Here is a 21,747-nt window from a genome sequence, read left to right as displayed (position 1 = left end):
AGTACATGTGATATTTTTCACTAAAAATGCATCTTTGTTATAGTAGTTGTTGTATTATGATTTGCCTGACAAGGTCCCATTGTTGGTCAATAAAATAAAGTCTAATAATGGTATTACTAAGGGGATTTTAACGTCCTTGACTACTCTTACCAGTCTCGCACGGACGGTCTATAGGAGAGTTCATCGTGATGTCATCACTTACCTGTGATTTGGTTTTGGTTGGCAAAAAATCCATTGAGTGGCATGGGGCATCAACTTTAACTCATCATAACTTTTTTTTTCATTTGTAAAGATAATTGGAAAATTCTTTTGGTTCCCAACATTGTAATATTCTTTTTATCCATGGAATTTTTAAATAAATATTCAGTAATTAGACTATATGTACATAAGATTATAATTAAAATTTTATACAAAAATAGAGGTTGACATATAAATATCACTACAAATTTATTTTTCAAGTAAAAGAGTTATAAATTCATATACATAATATAAATTATTTTATCTCAATGAAACATTTTACAGAACCAAAATTGGATTTAAAATAAAAAAATTATAAAGTTTTGAAAATTGGGATTCTAATCATGACATTGTCAATTGTTTATTTCGCTGTTTAGTAGCCAACCAATTTGGCACTTAATGATATGGAAATCAGTGAATATGACATCACTAATGCGATTGGCGAACTCTCCTATAATGGTTGATCTACATTTAACACTTTGGGTTGATGCAAAACTGTAAAAAGCATAATAAACATAAAAAATATCGATATATTCAATTTGTCTCTTACACTTCATATTTAATCTAACAATAATACAGTTTCTTTCCTACCGTTGGGAAGAAAAATGTATAATTGCTTTTTAAAAAATCCGCGAAATACAATCTTGACTGACCGGAACTTCCGGTACTCATAACCAATATGGCCGATTACGGTGAAGACGATAATTATCAATCTGGAGATAGATATAGGTGTGATTTAATGTCGCAATTGATTTTTTTTCTTGCTATTTAGATGAATGAACCTTGTCAGTTTATTCCTACAAATGAAACTATTGAGTAACGATATTATCAAAGAATGTGCACGCTTATCAAATTCACACCAAAACAAAACAGGAGACACACGTGTAGCCGTGAGCATTTATACACATTTTCTTTTAAACTATGGATTTAAAACTAATGTGCTCTGTTTACTCTTTCGTTTTAGGGTAACAATCATGATTGACTTTGTTTATATCTGAAATTGTTTTGTGGCACATGCCGCGGCAAAAAAACTAGAAAATTTTCTGTGTTCATAATTCTGATGTAAAAATTCACTTGTTTCTGTCTGGTGGTTCATGTATCTGAAGTATTTGAATTTGTGATTGTTTCTTTTTGTAGCTGATGGTAACTGTCTTCATGTCTCAATGTAACTTTTACATCTGACACCATTTTTTCTTTTGGGTGGACAGGCATCACCATAGTTATGGAACTACATGTAGCATGACTAGAGCCACTTGCATCTTGCTCAAGTGCCTAACGACCCTATGCATCCAATCAAATTTTCCCCAGACAGCATATTCTTAAAAAAATAAGCTAATAGAAACTGTTGCATACATTATTTAGGTTTAAAATAGGTATAACTGGTATAGTCCTGAAAATTTATTTTGAGACAAGTCAAACCAGAAACTCTCCCAAATAAAGATGAGTCTTGACACTGTTTGTTCCAATCTTGGTCTGACTTCACACATTATCTTTTGTGGTATGGAGTTAGAGAAAATTCACTTGATACAAAACCTCTTTACACTACCATCAAACTAAATTTTATTTTGTCCACTCTTCACAGTGGAGTCACCATTTTCCTCTACTGTGTCTCCAATAAATTAAGAACTGAGATAAGATTGCTTCATTCCAATACTTTTCATTTATTTTTAAGTCACTAATATTGTTACTGACTTCTTGCACTTGTAATTTTAGTAGTGTACATTCACATATGATTTGCATAATTATACATGTACATAACTACAATGTGCACTACCTTATGCTGCAGATTCTGGCTAAATACGAGATCAAAATGTACCTCTTAAATACCATACTCGTGTGTTTGACATGGTTTTTTTTACTTGTATAAAATTTGGAAGTTTACATTTAAAAGATGAAATGATCAGTTAGCATTGAACTTACTGTAATACAGCTGAGAAACACTAGACTAGTCTCTGATTCAGTGGTTGCCATTTGTTTAATCTGGGGCTTAATCTGGTTCCCTGGTCAATATCATAAGCAAGCCAATTGAGAACGAAAACACTATCTTTTGGCAGAAGTCACCCGATTTTAGAGCATATTGCAACTGTGAGTTCTTACCATATAAGGGGGTCAAGATCAGGGCTCTGACATTGTTTTAGCCATTTGTGTCACGAAAATGCGCGGACTATCTGTTAATTGTTCTTTGTTTAAAAGGCCATTTTGACTTGATCAGTGTGATTCTAAGATGGATGCTCAGCCCAACGAGGTTAGTCAACGTCTGTTCCTCTGTCATAATCATATTCTGGACACATTTGAAAATTTTGCCGGGTGTAATTATGAATATAGTTTCTTAAAATAATTGGACATGGAACGATGTGTTTGGAGACATCCCGGTGATTTGACCCTTGATGAATAAGATGTTAAAGTGTCTGTCTTGGACAAATTAACTAACAGTAATAGTTATGGCATATATTTTCTCAGTAAATTTTAAATCAGACTTTGAAGATGTAATTACAGTGGTTCACGAGTTTGATCAAAGACTTAAATATGTAATTTTTTAATTTTTTGGAGATACCCCTGCAAACGGTGACCTAAAAAATAACCAAAGACCTAGGCCTAGTGCTTATACGTTATGATAACAACATGGTCACTGGTAAATGTTTCTAGACTTTGTTGTTTTGTTTGATATTAAAGAAACAGTTTGTTCAATGATATTCTATAGTTGATATCAATTTCAAATTATCGTGTCCTGTCCATGTATCAAACATTGACAAAAGATATGAAAAAATGTACATTGTACATGTATTATGATTCAAGATATTGAACATTACCATTACAAATTATCATATCAGTGATATAACTGAATAACACTTTTTGTATAATAAACAAAAAAGAAATGACAATGATATACATAACTAAAGAAGTCATCAAAGATACAGAGAGTAACTAATACTAATTACCTCACACATGTCACAACCTTATACATTTTATTCTGCATTTTGTCCTCTCCAAAAATTTCAATAAAATAAAATTATTTCTCTACCTACCAACCCATGCTTCAAACCATTGGATAGGGGAACAGCAAACTAACATATTTTTATGTTTGGCCTGCTTATTCCATTGTGTTAGATCGAGACACTGTGACTCCCACAAAATTAATAAAAATTTTAGAATTTCCTATATAAAAATGTGAGGCTCATTTGAAATTATATTTCCGATGAAAAATACTAAATAATTGAAATTTTACATAAAATCTCCCACATAAGACAGTGTCACTAGGGAAGAATCTCCCACATGAACCATTTTAAAGGTAATCATGTATATATGTTACATGTACATGTATAATTGTTTAAGTTACATTGTAAGGGTACAAATAATGTGTGGCTTCAAAAAAGGCCCTCTCTTGGGTGCTGTTGAGTGCAGGAGGTCGTTGGTTCTTTATGTGTAAATGTTTGTAAGAATCAGGCAAAATGGGAAAAATCAGAAACATGCTTGTCAAAACCCAACTGATATGACAATGTAATATCACTCAAGGATGCTTTCTCTATTTAAAAAAAAAAATTGATCTCTGCATCACTGGCTTTGCTCAGACATTTTTCAATAGTGTTAGAAACATGAGTTTTTTTGACATAGTTATCTGCCCTTGAAATGTTCATTTTCAGTGCATTTCAATTATACATCAATGCACCAATATGACATAGAAAATATTGTCTTTTTTTCCTTTATTCTGATGGTGCAAATAGTCAAATTACACTCTTGAAATGATGGGTTTTTCATACCATGGTTCACCCACTACTTAATTCTTACAGAGACTGACACTTAAAATTTGTAGTCATGGCTTCAATGCCAAGTATGCAGTATTGAAGGTATAGAGTGAGGACGAGTCAGAATAATGTGTCTGAGTGGGGTGGTAATTTAGGGCCTAATCTAGAGAGAGAATTGAGCAAGAAGTTTTCCTTGCTTATGCTGATTCTCCCATTTGTCTTTGACAGGGAGAAGTTTTTGTAATAGATTACATAGACAAAAAATATTAATATTGTAATTTTTTTCAAACAAAATTACTTAAACTCATGTCATTGATGCCTAGATTAGGCCTTAGGTGGCATTCGTATCTGCTTACTATGGCTTCTGCTAGCTAGCACATTAAAAATTCAGCTCGGCATGTGGGACTAGTACAAAGTAGGGCTTGATTAATAGGTCAATTGTTCTCGACCTGAAATGCATCAAGTATCTGCCATAGACTATAATCAATCCATCAATTTGGTACTGTTATCATTCCCGAATATAACATCGTTTTTTGTTGTTGCTTTTTCTACTTTTTATATTTGTTACTCTATCAGTTATTTTTGTTAACTTTCAGGGGCGACTACGACAACTATAACAACAAAGGTTACAGAGGTGGTAGAGGAGGAGGTTGTGGTGGTGGAGGGGGTGGTCATAAGCCCCTCCCTACAGAACCTCCATTCACAGTTTATGTTGGCAATTTACCCAATGGTTTAGTTCAAGGAGATTTAGAATTGATTTTCAAAGATTTGAGGGTAAGTGTGTTAAGTGAAATACACATTTTACATGAGATTTAAATTTTGCCATGCAGAAAGTTAATAAAGTCCACATTTATGTTTGCAGTTAAGCAATTTTAGCCTTAAAGAGGTAGACCTAGGGTAAGGGACACAACTCTTAAAAATCATTGGAACGTTTTTATTCAGCATTTTACATCAATGTCATGTAAGCATCAAAGTAGCTTAGATTGATTTTATTCTGTGTCATATGAAAGCTTCATAATATAGACCCATGAATTAACTTCATATCAAAAATAAATATATGTAGCCTTTTTTAAGGTGTATCACATTTTACAGAATATGCATGATTCTTACAAAGACTACTACTTAAGTCTTTAATAAACATGATAAATTTGATTTTCCTTTTTATTCTAATTTTATTTCTTGCAATAAATATGTGTTAAGTATGATAAAGCTTTGTATTATTATTTCAAATATGATTTTTAAAATTTATATATTCTTGTAGGTTAGAAATGTACGACTTGTCCGAGACAAGGAAACAGATAAATTTAAAGGTAAAGACTCAAGTATTCCTTAACTACGTGAAATAGTACATGTATGAGAAATCATGTACAATTGTGGATATGCATGCATCGTGTACTAAGATGCTCTGTGAAGAAATACTTTAATTGTAAATTTATTTAAAATATCTTAAATGCAATTTTTTGTGTCTTTTCTTTAAATATGTTAAATGAAACTTCTATATTTTGCAATTTACTCAGACATGATTTTCTTTCGCATTTAAATCCAGCTTTTACCGTAACAGTTTCTTTTTTACTGTTTGTTTATTTCCGACTTTGAAATTTCTGCTTTTTTAGTTGGCTTTGTAAAATTCTGTCTGTTTGCAGATAATTATTATTGTATAGCACTAAATTATGGAATGCTGTCTGTGTAATAAATTTTCGTGTGAAATATATGTAAATTCTGTAAATTCACTTTTCGACTTTTTAATGTTAAAATCTTACAAAGCTTTTCTCTTGTTAACTTCATTTGACATCAGTGATAATTTGGTATATCAATCAGCTGATCATACAATGTAAAATTTTTTATTGTTATTCTTAAATTACTATTAAATCTTATCATTTTCAGCCCTCTTGATCCTATTTTGGTTCTTTACTGTTTCCAATTACTGTGAAAGTACTTTAATATGTGGATACCAATTTTCGTGGAATAGGGAAGAAACACAAGTTCATGGATTCTTCAATTTATCGTTTTTAGGTTCTCAGTATACACATATTAGAAATCTCCTTTTTGTTGGGAACCAAATTTCGTGGTTTGGCCTACCCACAAAAAAAAAACCACAAAAATTAGGACCCCACAAACGAAAGTACTTTTATAGTAGTTTAAAATAAATTTTTCTATTTTTCATGACTGGGTTTAACTTCTGTTGTAATGGTTTGAATTGTTTTTTGCACGGTTCGTATTGAAGTCGCTTTGACATCACATCACACCCACGATGCTTAACCATGGCAATGTAACCAATGGAACTTACAACTTCGCATTTCATTGGACAAAAGTGATAGCCATCATGTAATTCAAGGTCCCAGTAGGGACATTGGTGTCATCAACATTTTCAATCACTTTCATATATTGAAGTATGAATAATATTTTACGTATTGAATAATTGGAAATGGCTTACTTGTTGAACCAATTTTATAATTGAAATACAAAACATAGCCCAGTAACCACAAAGTTCACTATATATAAAAAAATAATTCAGATTTGGAATTTACATAGCAAGAAAATTGAAATTATTTTGAAATTAAATTAATAAAAATAACCGGAGAGATAATTTTAAATTTATTTAAATATAAAGGGATGTTTTTAACTGTACATACAGAAATGAGATGGATTATATTTCAAAACAATTCAGCTCTAAAACAATGGGTAATAAAAATAGAATTCTAGGATATCAGTTATGATATTTTGGCATGTGTGTCTGATTGAATAAGGCTTATCATTCAATTTGTCATTCTCTGAATACAACTGTACAGTGGATGGTACTATTTAAGTTTTTTATTCTGTCTTTTCTAGGTTTTGCCTATGTTGAATTCGAAGATCTGGATTCACTTAAGGAAGCCCTAACCTATCATGGTGCTGTAAGTTTTACTGGTAAAATTTGGATAGTCTGTGTGGGAAATTTAACCTGTATGCTACTCTGGGATAGGAAAGTATAATGTACTGGAATTTATTACAGTCGACTCCACTTAATCGCATATCGCTTTATTGCATATTTCGGTTATTAGCATAATTTTCTCCTGCACAAAACCATTTCCTAATATTCTTTTAGGGAAAAAATCGCTTATTTGCATAGGCCTTACAGGTGCATTTCGGTTTATTGCATAGAGAATTTTGCCTCATCGAGGTAAAGACAGGGTTTCCCAAATTCTATTTTAAGCCTTCGGGTCATAAATATGTCAATCACATTTATTGTTGTAAAAACTAGTTGTTAATAATGGATTAAAAACATAATGGACATAAAAGACAATTTGAATGATTTCTAATTGCATTAAAATAAAGAAGCACCTAGGTCGACTTCTGACGACATGCCAAACATCACCTTGTGATGCGGCTTGGGGTTCGGCTTGGGATAATTTTTGTCCCTATTTAAATTCTTCCGACTACAAATGATTATCAATGTAAATTTAATTTTCTTTAATGAGCTGAACAGTTTTTAGTGAGCTTGGGTTACTAGGCATAAATATCAACCGAAAATTAAAAGTCCTCATTCATTCAGTACAATGTCTAATGAAATTCAACTACCCTAAGGTGCCCCATACTATCCACACTTCATAGGAATATATTGAGGTCAATGACACGTATAATACACAACTATCAGTGTACAATGGTGATTGAACAGAGGAATAAAAACGCACAGACCATTTCAAAAGCCCAGAAACTGCAAACATTGATGAATATTATACTGAATCCTGTCTGAAATATGAAATATGGGATTTTCTTTCATAGAAAGGTCAGGAAATTACTTGACTATTTATAGATGAGAAACACGTGGTTTTACTTATAAATACACACGACGTAAAGAAGGTGAACAAACAAGATAAACACAATATATATTATTATTTATTGATAAAAGAACAATACAATGTGAAGGTCTATAACAATTAAATACCAGATCAGAAATGTTGAACAGTGATATCCCTGGTTGATCCACAGTATCGTCGTCTTACCTGAACTTACACTTGCGGTAAAATTGTAATTTCGGTTATAAGAATAGCCCGGTTATTTGCATAATTTTTACTGGCAAATAGGCTATGCAATTAAGCGGAATCTACTGTATTACATTCAGAAAAAAATATGGTTTAGGCCAGTATATTAGTACTTCTCTGAGAATTTAGTGAATACTTAATTTCAGAACAACAGAAAGAAAAAAAAATGAAAAGAAAGTACGTAAAAAAACATGCAAATGTTATGCTAGGAAAAGAATTACATAAAGACCATAGGATATTGCATGACTAAAATTAGAAAAAATCTAGAAGAAAACTATATTGCATATTACCAGGAAATTCTGATTGTCAGCTTGATTTTGAATTTTGTTGAAGTTTTAGCCTTTTGAACATAGTTTTTGAGAAAGGGATGATACAGTTATACAGACAAGAACTTTAATTCCTATATATTGTTACTCATTTAAGTCTCAGATTCTATTGTTTGCTTTGTCATTTGAACTACACATTACCATTGAAAATACTTTCTTTTAGCTGTTTGAAGATAGAAATTTAAGGGTTGACATAGCTGAGAGTCGAGATAAGGGCAAAGATGGTGGCAGAGGTCGTGGAAGAGGTCAAGGTTAGTACCACGTAAACTGTCTAAACTATATACATGTGATAAAGTAGTTCCTTCAAAATTAGAGATATGTCATTTTTGCAGCTGGAGGTTTACTTTGAAAACAGGAGGCTTTTTTTATCATTTTTTTTTCTCCTGGTGTAACAAGTATTAAAATTAAGTGTGAAGTTTATGGAAAATATCATGCATAAGTTTTTTTACTTGAAAAACTATTCTGAATGTACTAGAATTAGAATATGTATCATTTTTCCGGTTTTCAATTTCAAATTTTGGCTCATTCATATGCATTCATTTTATGGAGTATATTTCTACATGTTCTCTAAAAGGAACTCTTATTAAAGTTATTGCCATCAAAAGGCCAAAAATGGCATTTTGTGTAGATTTTAACAAATATTTTGAAAACCATAATAGGTAGAAAAAAAATTCAATTGATGAAATGATCCTCTTTATAGGCTTACAAAGTCGTAATCGGTCAGAAGCAGGTGTTTCTAGAAAAGCAGAGGATACTTACCCTACCGATGCACCTGGTCCATGCTCCCAATATTGAGTGGAGTCTGAGTTGCTTATTTACTTTCGTTACTTTGTATGTATGATTTCAGTTAATTTATGTTCTTTGGTGTGTATGTCTGTTTTCCATGTCTGGTCTTTGTCCCTGGATTACATTCTTTTGATTTCTGCTTGTATCTTGGTTCCTTGGATTATTCTTTCAAAGTTGATTGACTACTTCTTGCCCTTGAATGGTGAAGAGTGAACTGGGTAATCGATACTGGCTCCTTCAAGCTTCTGGGAGCTTCTAGTTCTGTAAAATATGCATCAGATTTCATGAATTACTGATTTTTTTGTTAGCTTTTGTACAATCATGTCTTTGAAACTATTCAAAGGTGACAATCTCTCAAAACTTCCAAAATTTCCAAATTGTAGACCAGGAGTAATACCTTCACTAGTTGTTAGTGAATTTTTCTTTGATTTTATCAGCTGATAATAACCCTTCTTGGGACTTTATGTAGAGGAAGAACAATTTTGCTTTCAACTAAAGATCTTCTTATTGTTGACATTTGAACACTTTCAACACTTAAGGGAGATTTTCAATGGTTATCTTTACTTAATTATTATCCTGCTTATTGCATTGCATCTCGAGTGAGAAATCAATAATGTGTAGATGAATGATGAAAAAGTCCACCATTATGTGCTTTAAAGTTATGGATTTATATTTTTTTGTTTTTGAAACCTTAAACGTTTTGTTATCTCTAGGTGGATTTAGAGGAGGAGGAAGAGGTGGAGGTCGAGGGGGAAGAGGAGGTATGGATGGAGGCTGGAGTGACCGAGGCAATGATTTTGATGGACAATATAATGACCGACGCGGAGGTGGTCGAGGAGGTTACAGAGGTGGTTATGATGGGGGTCGAGGAGGATTTGACGGGGGACGAGGAGGCGGCTTTGATAGAAGAGGTGGTGGTGGTTCCTTTGGAGGTAGACCTCGACAGCAGGAACGTCCACCTTTTAGAGAAGATGAATTTAGAGAACCTTCTCCAGGTTTGTTTTTGTTTTGTATTTTAAGGCCAACTGAAAAAGTGTGTGGTGTCAGTCTCATAGTAATCAGCTAACTGCTTTGAACATTAAGGTTATCTCATCAGAAAGAACAACCTAAAATCTTAAATCTACATGAAATACTACAGTTCTTCATTGAAAACATTTTATTCTTTGCATTTTGACAGCCTTTATCTAGGATGTAAGTACTGTAAATGAATTAATATTCACAGTGGACATAAAAGCATGAAAAATTGTCCCAGTGAAATTGATTTTAAACACTTGGTAACACAAGTCTTTTTTTTTTCAAACTGCGAGAATTGATACCATGAATATTGTCATTTGACAGAATCCATGAAAAAAAAGCAACCATAAAAATTAATACGTTTACAGTATCTAACCCTGCCAAAATGTTCCAACTTTCTACCACTATTGAGCTTCATGAAAAGTGGGAAAAAAATAATTTGATGAAAAAATACATCCTTGATAAATCAGTTACTTAAATGTATCATCTCCATTTTTGAAAAACAGAATCTGCAGCGCAAAGACCTAAACTAAAACTTAAACCAAGAACTGTTAAGGATCCTGTTCTGCAGAAACCTGATTCAGAAAGAAATGCTAGCATATTTGGTACTGGTAAACCGCGTGAAGAAGCAGCCAGCGACAGCACGAGAAGTAGAAACGCAAGTGAAGGAAGTAATCACTGATTTTTGTTTATAATTATCAAGGTATGAATAGAAAAAAAGTTTTACATACAAGGGGTCATCACCTGCCTGATGATCAACTGTGTCCGCTATTTTTATTCGGAAAATATGTCTCTTTTGTCAAAAATGGGAAATTAGGAATAACCCTTCAGAACTTTTAAAGTTGTAGTTAAGATGATTAATTTTATACAGGATGTCGAGAAAAAGATAAGTCAGAAATGTTTAAGCATTGTAATTTTGAATAGGAACACCATATTTTACTCTTGAACTTCCCATTGGAAATAGCTTTGCATCATTTTTAGCCATTCTAGGACAAATTAGGAAACTTTCATCAGGTTAAACAGCCTTATTTTGGATGTAATTTAAGGCAAATTATATCACTGCAGGTTGAACTTTTGTTTTTGAACTGATACCTTTAGATTCAAGAAATACATTTTTTAAAGTTGATATTAACTGAAAGTAAAAAAAAAGTGTAACTGAACTGTAAACCAGTTTTTATTGCGACTCTCAAATTATCCAGTTCTTAAAACGGTATATAATTATTAAACCTGTACTAAACAAACCTTGTTTGTCTGAATTTTGTCCCAATTATCTTGATTCAACGAATGTATGGATTTATTTAAAATTTTGCACTGCATGCATGCAACTACATGTTTCAGTGATTTTTTGTTTATTTCCAGTTACATACTAGTGCTCCATTGTCTCATTTCAAACCAGGACTCCAGGCCAGGGCACTTCCTTGACATTACCCGCAGACACTGAAGATACCGGCAGTGTTTTGATGATCAGATATATATATTTTTATACCTTTGTGTATAATAACAATTGGTGTGTAACACATCTTGTTGAAAGTTCAGCCAGAATTTTGAGTAAAATGATACATTTTGATTACAATTTTGACCTTTTGAACATAAGTCAATTTAACATTACAATTTGGAGTGAACAAATATTTTGTACTTTCCATATTAAAATGAATTTTATAAGGATTTTTACATGACATATTTTAAAGAACATTTTCTTTCATTTTCAGTTTTTGAAAGTTTAATTTTTATTTTTTTTCCACGTTAAAAACAATTTTTTTTATTGACGAGGCAATATTCACCATATTCTACCATTTTATAAGTGATACTAATTGGATGTACTAAGTTTCAACTCCTTCAGATAACAAAATTTTTAAATTAAGGAATGGTGTGTTCAATTAGATAAGTAAAATTTTAGTGTGGAAATTATTGCTTTGTTGTTTATTGAGCAATTAATTCAGATATTTTTTTGTGTTTGAGGTTTATTTTTTCTGCATTTGTGAATAGTTTCCCATGTTTTATCTTCATATACAATGCATTGTTATTTAGACACATTGATTCTCCTTCAATAATGAGTGGTTCAAATAATTTCTCCACTTCTCAATTCTCAAGAAATTAAATCACTGCCCGGTGGTGAAAAAGTCATGTGCACATTTAATCACCGGGTTAGAATGGGAGTAATGACTACATACAATTGTAATTTCATTGTTCATATCTTTAAAGTTCACAATTTTTACCGTTTGTATGGAATGAATTGCTGCATTTAATCATGGCGTAATTATGAAAACAATTCTTAATTTATAAGTGCTAGGTGCCTGGTGATGCTACTGTATATATTATTACATTTTGATGTCTTATTATTGTGAGCAAGTTGTGTTTGCTTGTCTTGTTTTGTCTACAGAAGCTTTCAATTTTTCTATACTGATGGCATAACTTTAATATTTTTTTTCTTGGCCTGGAACATGTACTAATGTACCTGGTATGTAGCTATTTCACTTGTTAACTATTTCTGGGTTTGTTTTCCCTCTTTTTCATACCAAAACATTGGACTGGTTTGTAATAAATAAAGAAAGAAACAGGGTGTCAGTTTACTGTGCTGACTCCCTGTCTCTTGTATTGCTCTCCATGAACCAGGCTATTCATAAGTGAAATTATCCTGTAAACATGGGTCTGTAACTTGTCTCTACAGTATACTGCTGACATTGTGTTATAGATAACGTACTGAAATTAAGTTACTGAATAACAAGAATACATCTAATTAACTGGGCAAATGGAATAAGAGTGTTATTTTATTTAGCAAATAATTTAGTTCATGATGCAGAGGGTCATATGGTACAGTACCTGAACCGATCCGTGCAACAAAAATTGTGATCGGTCATCGGTCACCGATCAGTTTCCGGTCAGTCATCGATCTGTCAAGCCGATCCATTAAACTGGTGATCGCATCATGTGACACAGAGCGGTCACTATAATTTACGATTTTTATTGTTTTCTTTGTCAATTTTATACATATTTAATAGTGAAATAGATTTAAACATCAATTTATACATTTATTTTACATTTCTTTTATTTCAAACAGATCTTACACCATTTTACATAAAAAAAACTGCGATCTGATCGGTCACCGGTCATCGGTCACCGATCCGTCAGCAATCAATAAGTCAACGGTCATCAATCCATCAAATTGTTGCGTGGATCGGTTCAAGGACTGTAACATATGGAAGGTTGGTCTCCCCAAAAATTGTATGGAAAGAAGCATAGCTGAGGTCCTTTGAGTTTTTTAGGGCATCCAAACAGTCCATACATTGCAATTTTGCCTGAAGTAACGAGGAACTCCATGTAATTTCCTACCGGTCCATATGACGTTGTTTTGACTGGCAGTTATATGTAAGAAAGTTAAATTAAAAATCATAAAAGTATGATATTAATATGAGTGGTTGTGGATTACATGTTTGTGACATTTTACATTATTGGTGAAATAATTATGTTTTAATCTGAATGTAAAGTATAGTTTAAGAAAGTTATTTTTTTTTCTGAGTGTTTCACAGTAATATTTCTTTTTACAGTCAGCTACTCTATTTTAACAATACCTTACATTAGTAGGAGAGTTTTTTTACTGGATAAGTTGGCAACTAATTTTATAAATAAGGAGCAGAATATAGACCCTGTGAAATGGCAGGTTTGGAAATTATTGTGGCAATTTGTTATTGCAAAACATGCGAGTGGGATTTTTCTTGATATCACGTAAATAAAATCACGTTTGTCCAGTATGAAAATAAATTGCAATAATGATCACATGCAATAATTTCTGAATGTTTAGTACATGTGCACCAGGACCAGTATGGTAAATTTTACTGTCAGATTTAACTAGCATTGTTAGTGTGTTAGTTCATGGCTGTTGATATTAGCTATATATTTTATGTTTTCCTCATCATTGTACATAATAATTGTGTTCAGTATGTACAGAACATACACAAAGGCTGTACAGAATGCATTGTACAAAAATACAATAAATTTGTAACATATCAGTATTTGTTGTGATTTTTTTTATACCAATCACCTCATGGGAGACCAATAGATTAACACAGGAGCAGAACATTGTATCAGTCAGGGAAGTGCATTCAAAGTGAAAGTAGCCTTCAATTGAAATTAAAATTAAAATATGCATTTCATAAACAAATACAATATCAACAAGAATTATTTACAGTGTCTTGATCCAGTACACTGATTTTGTTTTCTTTTTCAATGACTTCACCAACATAAGAAATAGCTGCAATATATGCTCGGTTGTTGGCTGTGCTCAACTCATATTATATCTGAATTACCCCAGGTTATTAAAATGTAGTCAAGAAAAAAATAAATAAAAAATCTCACCCATCTTTATTTTCAGTGTTTATATATATAAGAACATAAAAATATATATATATATATATATTAAAGATATACGATTAGTACACACAAGGATTATATATATATATGTATTTATTGACAATAAGAGTGTATCGACTATGGATAATGCTTAGAATGGGGGTAAAACACAATTTACCTGATTTGTACCCAATTTGCATATTGTTATACTGTTGCCGTCTTCATACCGCAACCCTTTTAATCTTTGAATCAAATTTTTATACGTTTTTACATTCTACTCTACCAGAGACTCCGATAGTGACGCTACAATTAACAGGTAGTTAATGCAAGGGTAGAAAGTAGGCGGAGCCAAAGGGTTATATACTTTCAGTGACTGTATAGGTTACAGACCACCAATTCAACCAATGAGCATTTGGAACGTACGCAAAAATAGTCCTACGCAGAAATTACCCCTGTTCCTCATAGTGCTGTGAAAAAAGTTCTCATCTTATTTAAAAAATTTAAACAGTTTCTTAAAGGAAAAACATTTCTGTACATTTTATAGGTGATTTTGCTTCTTGTGATGTGAAGCCAAATCTCCATAATGATTTTTAAATATACCGCTATCTTGTGAAAACACTGGGATTTCCCATGCTATTTATAGACCCTTCACTTCCGGTGACCAGTACTGCACTGCAAGTCTGCTAACCCCACATGCCATTCTGAGGATTGTGAGCTGATTATGTAGAATCATGCTGATATATAGTCCTCTGCAGGTTAAAGTTAAGGTAAAGTCCAGAGAAGCCATTGAATATTGTGAAATTAGCATAGAAGCCTATGGGAAGTGGAATTAGTGGTTTTTAGCCTTAAGCTGAAGCCATGGCAAAATGAAAAGTTTCTTGAAATAGCTTTAAACTACTTGAAGATCTTGTTAACTTTGCCATGAGAGGAATACACTACAAAAATCCTTCAAAATATGCATTTTTTTAAGTTATAGGTCCAACTTATGGAAAATTGGTCTTATTGGCTGATTTTTATGTCCTATTTTGTAAAAAGTGTAGAAAATTTAGTAAAAATATCAAATATTAAACTTAGAGGGCTATATTTACCTAAATATGGTGGTAATAAGCACTTGAAATCAAGTTTTGTGTAGATTTGAGCAAAAATTAGGTTAGAAATGAGGAAAAACTCACTTTCATTACTGCGGTTAAGGCCATATAAGCATTCCCCTATGGCAACATGGAAAATCCATTATTGCGTACTTTTTTTGCTTTAGGTGCCCTTTACTGGTCATGTTTTAATGTGAAAACACTGTATTTACAAATTTAAAACCAAATATATCACCTTTTGTGAAAATTTAAAGATTTAGGATTTTTGACATGTGATCAAGAAAAAGGGGGAGGCATGTCAGAAATAAATTTTTAAAAATAAACCAATTTCTCAGAAAATGATTACTTTTAAATCTATCTCTTTATTAATATTGTTAAAAAACAAGTTGTGATTGATTTTTTGTATTTGAAAAGTCAGAAAAAGTTCTTTGCAAATATTTAATGCATTTAAGTATGGTAGAATATTGTCACATTTTTGCTCACGCAACTTGGTTACCCTATATTTAAAAATCAAATATTTAAAAAAGTGCTTGTCACATTTCACTGAAACTTTGCAAATGCATTCAATATGTGTGTAGGAAGATACCTGTATAGTTATTTATTTTTTCTAAGACAAAAAGTGACTCTAGGTTACAGACCACCAATTCAACCAATGAGTATTTGGAACGTACGCAAAAATAGTCCTACGCAGAAATTACCCCCTGTTCCTCATAGTGCTGTGAAAAAAGTTCTCATCTTATTTAAAAAATTTAAACAGTTTCTTAAAGGAAAAACATTTCTGTACATTTTATAGGTGCATTTTGCTTCTTGTGATGTGAAGCCTAATCTCCATAATGATTTTTAAATATACCGCTATCTTGTGAAAACACTGGGATTTCCCATGCTATTTATAGATCCTTCACTTCCGGTGACCAGTACTGCACTGCAAGTCTGCTAACCCCACATGCCATTCTGAGGATTGTGAGCTAACATATGTAGAATCATGCTGATATATAGTCCTCTGCAGGTTAAAGTTAAGGTAAAGTCCAGAGAAGCCATTGAATATTGTGAAATTAGCATAGAAGCCTATGGGAAGTGGAATTAGTGGTTTTTAGCCTATATCAGCAGTTAATGTATTGTCAATACATATTTGAGAAGCTCACCAATTCGATTTCAAGAGCTCCTATGATATTTATGGAGCTCATGAAATCGCATTGTGGAGGTTCACAAAATTTTTAGGAGCTACTGAAAACGAATTGTGGAGGTACCTAAAAATATGAGGACCGCCTGAAATAAAAGTAATTTGCCGAGGTCCTAAAATCAAGTTGGAGAGGTCCAGAAATGTTTTAGGCGCTCTTGAAATTGAATTGTTGAGGGTTCATAAATAATTATTAAAACCCTTAAATGATGATAATTTTTCGCTTTTCAATGGCAATAACTCTAACAAGGAGTCGTCCAACAACTTTGATCCCTGCAGACTTTTGTATGCCGTTTATTTAGGATTATTTCGGCAATTGAAAGAATTTGGTTTAACTTAACGGTTTTGGAGATATATGAGATCAGATCTATGCAAAAAACCCTAAGGAATATTCATACCAAGCTTGGTTCTGATTGGTCCGGTAGTTTCAGATGAGAAAATATTGAAAGAAATAACCTTAAAATATGGATAACAGGTCGAAGAAGGACACTAACTTCAACATGGCTAAACAGATTAAAACGAAAATTTGACAAGAGATAGATATTATCATGCTGAACACTTTTACCTATGTCAGAATTTGGCTAAATCTAACGGTTTTGGAGATATGTGGGTAAAACGTCTGTCTGGCCCCTATGCTCTGTTTTTAATAATGGCGGTCATGTTTTTCGACGGATCAAAAATTACCACATCAGTTCTATGGAGAATACCCAAGGAACATTCATACCAAGTTTGGTTCTAATTGGTCAAGTAGTATCAGAGGAGAAGATTTGTGATAAATTGTTAACGACGGACGATGACGACGACAGACGCTGAGTGATGGCAATGGAAACTTAGCTTTTTTACATAATAAAGGCAAACAAAACGCCTGAAAAACCAAGCCCTGAAATAGAAATAAAACCACACGTCCGAACTCTGAGATCAACACATGACGCTATTCAACATTGAGGATAATTTTTAGCTGAACAATTTTTATGCTATATTTCATGATGATAAAAATCATAGCGCAACGATTATTATCATTTTCATATTCGTTGACGAGATGGTAGCCACTTCGGTGGTCTCAGGGTAGCGTGCTTGCCTCGAATGCGAAATGTCATGGGTTTGATCCCAGCTGCCGAGCCGCACTAAATACTTTAAAATTGCTGGTGTAATGAAAACTGACCCCGCGTGTCGATCAGTCTAGTACAAAGCATTGATGAACCATTCTAGTCCTGAAATGCAACTTAAAACGGTCATAACTTATGTGTAAATAATTTGACCAAATTAACATTCGAACTTTGCGTGTATTTTATGATATCCACTAACTGTGGAAAGTTTGAAAAGAGATCCATCAATAATATCTCGAACCCGACAGGACGGACGTACGGACGAACACGCAACGTTTTGGAATGTATCACAATAACACATCGATCGGTACGTGGTATGGCAAGGTATAAAAACGGGACGAAAACAAATTGATTTTGAAATTTGGTATGAATTACATTATGATTATTCTAATTGCAAAACCATCTTATAGAATAATAATTAAAATTCACACATCATGCAACGCTATTCTGTTAATGTTTTGGGAAAAAAAAAAAAAAAACACTCTATAATAGCATAGTCTTGATATACTTCCTTGTGAAATAAATTGTAAATAAACACACTATTATAACTTAAAAAATTAGCGATATGTACAACAAAGAACATTTAAATCAGAAAAAGTAACCATAACGCTTATTTTTCTACTGAAGGTAGGGACCATATTTGCTTCTCACTGTGTTTCTAGTTAGACTGTTGCTTAACAACATCCCCTTTGCACTCGGGATAACCGAATTCCTGTATAAAGATTGACTTCTTCTGGTGTTCTGGACTATTGAAGGGGCTGAAAGTGTAACAAAATGTAAAAAAGGTAAACATAATTTTGATGATGACATTCTGCCATATAAACCATTTTTAGGTGTAGATACAAAATAACATATCGTTGCGCAAAGAGACAATCCAGAAGGTTTACAATCATTTTCTAGGTTGATACAAAAAGAAAGAAAGAAATGTCTGTGTCTCTGTGTTAGGTAATTTCAGTAACTACAATCTTTCTTCATGGTCCCTTCATTTACTTAAAGATACTATGAAATTATAAGAATTTATTATCAAAACATTGGGAAAGTCGTAACATCACCAACGTCTTGCAGATGATTTGAAGGGCTTAAAATCATTTTGTTGACATTGAATGAAGTACGTGATCCGGAAGTGAACCTTTTAAATTTAAATTGGTGTATAGCACTTTTCTAGGAAGGTCTACGTAATGACATTCCCCATAAGAAGCCAATTAGTAATTTGTTATTTAAGTTTATTTCATATCGGTGAAAATTCTGATTTTCTAACTGGATAAAAGGTGGTCACGTGTCAGTTTTAATTCCACGGGAGAATCTCCATCAGTCAATAACGCGAAGAAAAAAACGGACGAGAAAACCGGTAATTATCAGAACATTTCACAATAATGACCAGCTGAGGATTTAGAGTTTAATAAAACGCAGTTCCCATTCAGACGTGCATTTGACAAATTCACACTTCTTTAAGTTTAATTATATGTAAAAAAAAAGTTCTTCCATGAAATAAACATACATGTAATAGTTGTTGATAAACTAGTCAATTTCGTGATATTTAGACTGCCGTACGACAATGGTATTGACAGCGTACAATCTAAATATCACGATATCGAACATTTTATCAACAACTATTATATAAATAAATGGCCCCATGCCTCATTGGCAAGAGCTAAAAATTGTATTAAAAAACCAAACACACCACACTTAAGAAAAGCAGCCCCGAGAAAACCGAAACTGAAATATCATATATAAATTATGAAATAATTATGATAAACTCACTTGACTTTAGATGGTTTGTTTGCTTTTAAGAAATAAATGCTGACAAACACAATGAGCGCCAAACAAGCAACACCTCCTATTGCACACGCAACGACTTTAACGAAGACATCATCATCCTCAGCTAAAAAAGGAAAAATAATGTTAAAAGATTAAACAACCAAATACGCAGTCATTTCAGGAGGTAAAAAAATATCAGAAGAGCTTTTTAAAATGGAATGGTGGCGGCCTAGGAAATATTTGATGGACTATGCTCTGGGTACCTACAGCTCTAAATATATCAAGGAACTCCTTAATAGAAAATAATTGTACTATATCTGTGTCTAAAACAACTGCTATTATTTACTCATCAGATTATAGCGAACATTTATGGCACAATATTTACATACTAGGTATGAGAAAAATGCATTTGTTAGTAAAGAAATACAGTCATTTATACAAACTATCATTGCAAAATAAGGATTAAATTTTATTTTCATATTTTCGTTGCCTGTATATCCATAAAGTTGACTTTTGACCTCAGAACATGATCCACATCAGGTTATCTGTACCAGTCCTAGACATGCGCAGTTACATGTCTTAATTTAGAAGCTCTTACGCTGGCACTGTAATGCTTAGTACTAAACACCATTTTTTGTAAATCAGAACTCCGTATCGGAATTAAAACACGTTATTCGGTGATATTAGGAGAGTTTTACATCCAGGATAGCAAAGCAAATAGTTAAGCGGAGTGATATACAGGGGATCAAGAACTGGCGATGAGTTAGCGGAACTAGATTACTGTAATGCATATAAATACCATAACACTCTTTTTTTTGTTGCACCCCAATATTGGCTGTGGTGGAGTCACCGTCACATTTATTACACTGAAGTTGGTCTGTTAGCGGTTGGTAATATCCCTTAGCACAGGGAACACATTTTCTTCCGTTATAGTACGAACCAGGTGCACATTCTAAATATGAAAAAGATTACAAATAAAACGAAAAAAAATACATATTGCACTTTCTAATGCGATCTAAATTTTATTCTTTACATGGATTGATATATGGAACACAACATACCTGTCATTGTCAAATACATGTCCGCTGATTTAACTGTTGTCAATAAATTCTCAGCTTCACATCTGTACATTCCTATTTGTTCGTAAGTTACAGCTTTGAGCATGAGAACATCCCCATTTTCATTCTCAATTATGGATTCATTAAAATACCATCTTATAACCGGTTTTGGATCCCCACTGACACTGCAGGTCAAGGTGACCGATTTCCCGAGCAAAATAGTTTGGTTGAAAAGGTCTGATTTTATTACAGGTGCAGAGGAACACCATGTGTTGGTTTTATTCAATTTTTCTAATTCAGGTTGCATTTGAACTGAAATATCGAAGGACTCTCTGATTGTCCACGAATCATTTGAGAGGAGATTCATGAACTGATCTTCCAAATTCGTAATTATGACTCTACTATCATTGACGCCTGATATTGAGTTGTCGCTGAAAACGTCGTACAATTCGGAGAAAGCGTACAGCACACAGTCCTTAAAACCGTAACATTTTGTTTCATCGAAATATGTCTTTGTTGTATTTGCCATGCCTTCAACCCATTGAGGCATGAGTGACATTGAATTAGCTGCTTCTAGCTCTTCGTCCATGTTATTTGCTGCAGCATTAGACACATTTATCATTTGGGAGATGTAAGGATCTTCTGTAAAGTTTGACAATACACCTTCCAATACATTATCTATTTGTTCCTGGCTGATATTGAACTCTTTTAATGCATATTCAGTATTTATGCCAAAGGAATCAACTGTTTGGTTTCCATCTGTCGTATTGAAAGATGAAATGTTAGTGTTTATAAAATCCTTTTTTGTAGTTGTTATATTTTCTATTGTTTCCGCAGATTCCTTTGTAATTGAAATAAAATTGTCTATGGAAAGAGTTAAAAAGGAATGGATATGTTGAAATATGTCACAATGGTGTGCAAAATATTCAATTTTGTTTTTGAACTTGGATTCAAAGTAGGTACCGAAGTCTTTAGAAAAGGTTCCGTTTAGGGAATCAGAAAAGTCCGTCTGATTGAATTCGATGGCAACGTCTCTTTTATAGATCCGCAAAATGTGATGTAGCTTGTTCATTGCATCATACGAA

The 21,747-nt window shown here is 32.8% G+C and overlaps 1 protein-coding gene across 1 annotated transcript; it reads left to right on the top strand.

Annotated features, from left to right (window-relative positions):
* The first annotated feature begins 907 nt into the window (after nt 1-907).
* On the top strand, nt 908-14,135 carry LOC148607255 (eukaryotic translation initiation factor 4H-like). The gene is made up of 8 exons (XM_088545828.1): nt 908-966; nt 4,577-4,754; nt 5,242-5,290; nt 6,810-6,874; nt 8,492-8,579; nt 9,828-10,109; nt 10,635-10,831; nt 11,488-14,135. The coding sequence occupies exons 1-7, from the start codon at nt 917-919 to the stop codon at nt 10,808-10,810; spliced, it is 888 nt and encodes a 295-aa protein (XP_088401954.1). The 5' UTR covers nt 908-916; the 3' UTR covers nt 10,811-10,831; nt 11,488-14,135.
* Nucleotides 14,136-21,747: the final 7,612 nt, after the last annotated feature.

This window comes from Perna viridis, chromosome 9 (assembly GCF_037379345.1).
Source record: "Perna viridis isolate PV_CMFRI_1.1 ecotype Kerala chromosome 9, ASM3737934v1, whole genome shotgun sequence".
Taxonomy (NCBI): Eukaryota; Metazoa; Mollusca; class Bivalvia; order Mytilida; family Mytilidae; genus Perna; species Perna viridis.
Note: the sequence above shows the minus strand (reverse complement) of the source record. Positions and strands in the feature narration are given on the sequence as shown.